General features: G+C 39.2%; 1 protein-coding gene across 1 annotated transcript; it reads left to right on the top strand.

Moving 5' to 3' along the window:
• Positions 1–3191: 3191 nt before the first annotated feature.
• On the top strand, positions 3192–5877 carry LOC140014810 (uncharacterized). Its single transcript, XM_072066304.1, has 3 exons — positions 3192–3464; positions 3578–3654; positions 5182–5877. The coding sequence occupies exons 1-3, from the start codon at positions 3317–3319 to the stop codon at positions 5281–5283; spliced, it is 327 nt and encodes a 108-aa protein (XP_071922405.1). The 5' UTR covers positions 3192–3316; the 3' UTR covers positions 5284–5877.
• Positions 5878–6149: the final 272 nt, after the last annotated feature.

Genomic DNA, 6149 nt, shown 5'->3' with positions numbered 1-6149 from the left:
TTAGGGTTTAGGGTTTAGGGTTTAGGGTTTAGGGTTTAGGGTTTAGGGTTTAGGGTTTAGGGTTTAGGGTTTAGGGTTTAGGGTTTAGGGTTTAGGGTTTAGGGTTTAGGGTTTAGGGTTTAGGGTTTAGGGTTTAGGGTTTAGGGTTTAGGGTTTAGGGTTTAGGGTTTAGGGTTTAGGGTTTAGGGTTTAGGGTTTAGGGTTTAGGGTTTAGGGTTTAGGGTTTAGGGTTTAGGGTTTAGGGTTTAGGGTTTAGGGTTTAGGGTTTAGGGTTTAGGGTTTAGGGTTTAGGGTTTAGGGTTTAGGGTTTAGGGTTTAGGGTTTAGGGTTTAGGGTTTAGGGTTTAGGGTTTAGGGTTTAGGGTTTAGGGTTTAGGGTTTAGGGTTTAGGGTTTAGGGTTTAGGGTTTAGGGTTTAGGGTTTAGGGTTTAGGGTTTAGGGTTTAGGGTTTAGGGTTTAGGGTTTAGGGTTTAGGGTTTAGGGTTTAGGGTTTAGGGTTTAGGGTTTAGGGTTTAGGGTTTAGGGTTTAGGGTTTAGGGTTTAGGGTTTAGGGTTTAGGGTTTAGGGTTTAGGGTTTAGGGTTTAGGGTTTAGGGTTTAGGGTTTAGGGTTTAGGGTTTAGGGTTTAGGGTTTAGGGTTTAGGGTTTAGGGTTTAGGGTTTAGGGTTTAGGGTTTAGGGTTTAGGGTTTAGGGTTTAGGGTTTAGGGTTTAGGGTTTAGGGTTTAGGGTTTAGGGTTTAGGGTTTAGGGTTTAGGGTTTAGGGTTTAGGGTTTAGGGTTTAGGGTTTAGGGTTTAGGGTTTAGGGTTTAGGGTTTAGGGTTTAGGGTTTAGGGTTTAGGGTTTAGGGTTTAGGGTTTAGGGTTTAGGGTTTAGGGTTTAGGGTTTAGGGTTTAGGGTTTAGGGTTTAGGGTTTAGGGTTTAGGGTTTAGGGTTTAGGGTTTAGGGTTTAGGGTTTAGGGTTTAGGGTTTAGGGTTTAGGGTTTAGGGTTTAGGGTTTAGGGTTTAGGGTTTAGGGTTTAGGGTTTAGGGTTTAGGGTTTAGGGTTTAGGGTTTAGGGTTTAGGGTTTAGGGTTTAGGGTTTAGGGTTTAGGGTTTAGGGTTTAGGGTTTAGGGTTTAGGGTTTAGGGTTTAGGGTTTAGGGTTTAGGGTTTAGGGTTTAGGGTTTAGGGTTTAGGGTTTAGGGTTTAGGGTTTAGGGTTTAGGGTTTAGGGTTTAGGGTTTAGGGTTTAGGGTTTAGGGTTTAGGGTTTAGGGTTTAGGGTTTAGGGTTTAGGGTTTAGGGTTTAGGGTTTAGGGTTTAGGGTTTAGGGTTTAGGGTTTAGGGTTTAGGGTTTAGGGTTTAGGGTTTAGGGTTTAGGGTTTAGGGTTTAGGGTTTAGGGTTTAGGGTTTAGGGTTTAGGGTTTAGGGTTTAGGGTTTAGGGTTTAGGGTTTAGGGTTTAGGGTTTAGGGTTTAGGGTTTAGGGTTTAGGGTTTAGGGTTTAGGGTTTAGGGTTTAGGGTTTAGGGTTTAGGGTTTAGGGTTTAGGGTTTAGGGTTTAGGGTTTAGGGTTTAGGGTTTAGGGTTTAGGGTTTAGGGTTTAGGGTTTAGGGTTTAGGGTTTAGGGTTTAGGGTTTAGGGTTTAGGGTTTAGGGTTTAGGGTTTAGGGTTTAGGGTTTAGGGTTTAGGGTTTAGGGTTTAGGGTTTAGGGTTTAGGGTTTAGGGTTTAGGGTTTAGGGTTTAGGGTTTAGGGTTTAGGGTTTAGGGTTTAGGGTTTAGGGTTTAGGGTTTAGGGTTTAGGGTTTAGGGTTTAGGGTTTAGGGTTTAGGGTTTAGGGTTTAGGGTTTAGGGTTTAGGGTTTAGGGTTTAGGGTTTAGGGTTTAGGGTTTAGGGTTTAGGGTTTAGGGTTTAGGGTTTAGGGTTTAGGGTTTAGGGTTTAGGGTTTAGGGTTTAGGGTTTAGGGTTTAGGGTTTAGGGTTTAGGGTTTAGGGTTTAGGGTTTAGGGTTTAGGGTTTAGGGTTTAGGGTTTAGGGTTTAGGGTTTAGGGTTTAGGGTTTAGGGTTTAGGGTTTAGGGTTTAGGGTTTAGGGTTTAGGGTTTAGGGTTTAGGGTTTAGGGTTTAGGGTTTAGGGTTTAGGGTTTAGGGTTTAGGGTTTAGGGTTTAGGGTTTAGGGTTTAGGGTTTAGGGTTTAGGGTTTAGGGTTTAGGGTTTAGGGTTTAGGGTTTAGGGTTTAGGGTTTAGGGTTTAGGGTTTAGGGTTTAGGGTTTAGGGTTTAGGGTTTAGGGTTTAGGGTTTAGGGTTTAGGGTTTAGGGTTTAGGGTTTAGGGTTTAGGGTTTAGGGTTTAGGGTTTAGGGTTTAGGGTTTAGGGTTTAGGGTTTAGGGTTTAGGGTTTAGGGTTTAGGGTTTAGGGTTTAGGGTTTAGGGTTTAGGGTTTAGGGTTTAGGGTTTAGGGTTTAGGGTTTAGGGTTTAGGGTTTAGGGTTTAGGGTTTAGGGTTTAGGGTTTAGGGTTTAGGGTTTAGGGTTTAGGGTTTAGGGTTTAGGGTTTAGGGTTTAGGGTTTAGGGTTTAGGGTTTAGGGTTTAGGGTTTAGGGTTTAGGGTTTAGGGTTTAGGGTTTAGGGTTTAGGGTTTAGGGTTTAGGGTTTAGGGTTTAGGGTTTAGGGTTTAGGGTTTAGGGTTTAGGGTTTAGGGTTTAGGGTTTAGGGTTTAGGGTTTAGGGTTTAGGGTTTAGGGTTTAGGGTTTAGGGTTTAGGGTTTAGGGTTTAGGGTTTAGGGTTTAGGGTTTAGGGTTTAGGGTTTAGGGTTTAGGGTTTAGGGTTTAGGGTTTAGGGTTTAGGGTTTAGGGTTTAGGGTTTAGGGTTTAGGGTTTAGGGTTTAGGGTTTAGGGTTTAGGGTTTAGGGTTTAGGGTTTAGGGTTTAGGGTTTAGGGTTTAGGGTTTAGGGTTTAGGGTTTAGGGTTTAGGGTTTAGGGTTTAGGGTTTAGGGTTTAGGGTTTAGGGTTTAGGGTTTAGGGTTTAGGGTTTAGGGTTTAGGGTTTAGGGTTTAGGGTTTAGGGTTTAGGGTTTAGGGTTTAGGGTTTAGGGTTTAGGGTTTAGGGTTTAGGGTTTAGGGTTTAGGGTTTAGGGTTTAGGGTTTAGGGTTTAGGGTTTAGGCTTCTTGCCTCACTAGTTTTTGGAAGGTAGGATATGAAAACAAATATGGTAGGATAAATATAGTTCTGCAAGATAAATTCATTATGTTAATGCGTTCCTATTAGCTCAAAGATTCGCCTATTATTTTATAATGTTTTCTTCTACTGTTGGTTATTTTGAAATAGGGCGGCTATTGAATATGAGAAGAAGATGCACGCCACTAACCTTGAACAGAGCCAGATTATAGAGAAAAATATGATATCTATGGCTCATGAAATTGAAAAACTGCATGCTGAGCTTGCAAATGCAGAAAAGCGAGCAAGGGCAGCAGCTGCAGCATCCACTGCAGCTACTCCAGGTTATTTTAGATTCTAGATCTCAACTTTCTTACCTTCTTTTGCCCTCTCCCTACTGATTGTTAAATCTTTATAGCATATCATCATATTAACCCCTGGAACTTTTGTATTGCAGCTCCTGGTTATGCGTCTGTCTACTCTGATGCTGTATATGGTGGGAACTTGTATTCGGACCACTACCCAATGCAGCAGGTTTGTCTTAATACAACACAGTTATGAATCCCAGTGCATTCCATGGAAGGCTCTTTAGGTTGCGCACTAAGACTCCATACTTTTATCCATTCAGTTAGAAGGGTCCATGAATCATTGACTTGCTATACATTTTGATGATAACCCTCAATCTGAGACTGTCTCTATTATCACGTTTAAAGTGATTCTCATATTGAACTTTTATTCTTTTTGAATAGAAAAATGAGGCAAAAGTGGAAATGTTATGGTACATTTTGCATTTATGCTTGTCGAGCATCGTTTTCTTTCTGTGAATTAATGCATTATCAAATATGTCCATTTTTCCAAAAGATTAAAGTGCAACTACTTCCAGCAAGCCAATTGTCTTGCTGCTTTAATTTGCTCACTTCCTGGCATGCCGGTGATTGCAAGTGACATGCCATCTGCATGGGTAATAGTGCATAAGCAAATTAAAGCCTGAAACTGTTGAGTAAATTTCGCTGTCTCTCAAATGTTGTCATAATCATGGACTGCCCATCAGATTTTTAATGCTGAATTGGTTGGTTAACATTTTGGTTTGATCACCTCCACATTGCATAGGTTTGTTAAGCATAATTTTGGAACTATATGCCAAACTTCCTCATCAAAGAGAGAATGAATGGCTTTCATTTTAGTTAGCAACGGTAGGTGGAGTTTGTATAACATGATAAGAGAGCTTAAACTGGAGTTGCTGGGATTCTCGCTTGTTGGCTTTGTGCAAGTATGTGCAGTTTGAGAGGACTGGCCAGGGAACGAAACAATCATTGTTGACAAATACATAAACAATTTGTCCTGCCTTTTGTATATAGATCTATCAACCCCATACTGCTTTCTTGATATAGAAGAGTTGAAAATCAAGACAAGAAGATTATCGAGATTATCTTTCTAGTCTAGTTACAAAGAGAAATGCACAGCTGTTAGATAAAGAACAGAAATCGTAGAAAAAAGGAGATCAGCAGCTCCTTATACAATGTAGTCAAGCATAAACACCTATATCCATGAAATTAGTTTATAAGAACCTCACTTCTGCCAGCCCGGAGAAATGAAGCGACTTCTGCAGTTCTGCTGCTTGCTAGTTTCCCTCTCCACCCTCATATTAGTCTGGTACTACTGATTCGTCAGCAATAGCAATCTGGCGCAAACTTGTCTAGAGAAAAAAATCTTGTATTTTATTGCCCAATGTTGTAATGCTTGCTGTTTTAGATCATTTCTATCCTAATTTTTTGTTTGCCTGCCCAGTGTGGTGTAAGTGGTCTAACTCTGTTGCAGTTCTTTTTTGGCCATATGTCAAGTTTCTATTAGATGTTAAATCCTAATTTTCAACTGTCACAGATTCTTGTGTGAACTCTAGAAGAGTTGGCATTTTCATTTACACGCCCTACTTAACAAGAACATCTCAAGTGTATGAATTGTTTTCTTTATTTCAGGTTCAAGGCAGTATTTGACATTTGATTAACTCACTCTGCTTGACAGAAACATCTGAAAGTGTATGTATTGCTTCGTTTATTTCAGGTTCAAGGTGGTATTAATGTCAGTACTCAGTACGGCCCTGGAGGAGTGCCTCATGGAACTAGTGCGCCTTATGACATTCAATGGTCAAATGTACATAGATAGGTTGTTGCTGTAGAATTTGTGAAGCTCAACTGAGAAATTTTGCTTCATTGGCTACCTACCCCGCAGAAATTTGACCAGCTGTTTAGTGAGCTAAAAGAACAGTTTGGTTGAGTTAAAAGAGCGTCTAGACAGAAATACAGAATTAGGCGTGCAATTTTAAAAACATGTAAAGAGGATTAGAAATGTGAAATTTTAAAAACTTACAAAGAGGTGCCTACAAGCCATTGGATTCACCCCAATGGCTAGGGGAAGCCTCTTAGAATCCTCTGCGATGTAGGTTTGGGTTAGAATCATATGCTTAGTTGATAGGGATAGAAAGCGCGTGGAGTTAGGAGGATTTTTTTTTTTGAGAATGAATTGGTGCTTGGAGGTAGAGGTGTTAAAATGGGTGATTTAGATGGTTTTGGATTGGTTAAAATGGGTAATATGTATAAGTGAGTCAATTCATTTATATCCATTTAATTAAATGGGTATAAATGGGTAGGTGAAAAAATGAATTGGATAATCCAATTAATCATATATAACTCATTTATTTTAACTTTTTGTAAACTCATTTATATTCATTTTTGTAAACTAAGTTGTCAATTTATGCCATCTTTTGTGCCCATCATTAGTTTTAAATATGTACTTGTAATAGTCAATAAGTTTAATTACCAATTTTTTTTTCATCTGTATTCTATGTTGTAAAATTACATACTATTTAATAATTGAACGATAAGAATATAAAATTTGAACTAAGTACTATAAAAGTTAATACAAAATTTTGATTTAAAATTTTGAACCTCTAACATTTTTTTGTGTAAATTTAAAATGAATAAAATTTCATTTTGAAAAGATAGGAAAAGAGGTTAAAACTTGTCATAAAT

Source organism: Coffea arabica, chromosome 1e (assembly GCF_036785885.1).
Source record: "Coffea arabica cultivar ET-39 chromosome 1e, Coffea Arabica ET-39 HiFi, whole genome shotgun sequence".
NCBI classification, from domain to species: Eukaryota; Viridiplantae; Streptophyta; class Magnoliopsida; order Gentianales; family Rubiaceae; genus Coffea; species Coffea arabica.
The sequence above is the reverse complement of the archived record's forward strand: the minus strand, read 5'-3'. Positions and strand labels throughout refer to the sequence as shown.

Excerpts from the sequence above, each read along its gene's own strand:
- LOC140014810 (XM_072066304.1), top strand. The coding sequence starts at position 3,317 with ATGCACGCCACTAACCTTGAACAGAGCCAGATTATAGAGAAAAATATG. Across the intron at positions 3,465-3,577 it reads ATCCACTGCAGCTACTCCAG|CTCCTGGTTATGCGTCTGTC; the intron begins GTTATTTTAGAT and ends TTTGTATTGCAG. Across the intron at positions 3,655-5,181 it reads ACCACTACCCAATGCAGCAG|GTTCAAGGTGGTATTAATGT; the intron begins GTTTGTCTTAAT and ends CGTTTATTTCAG.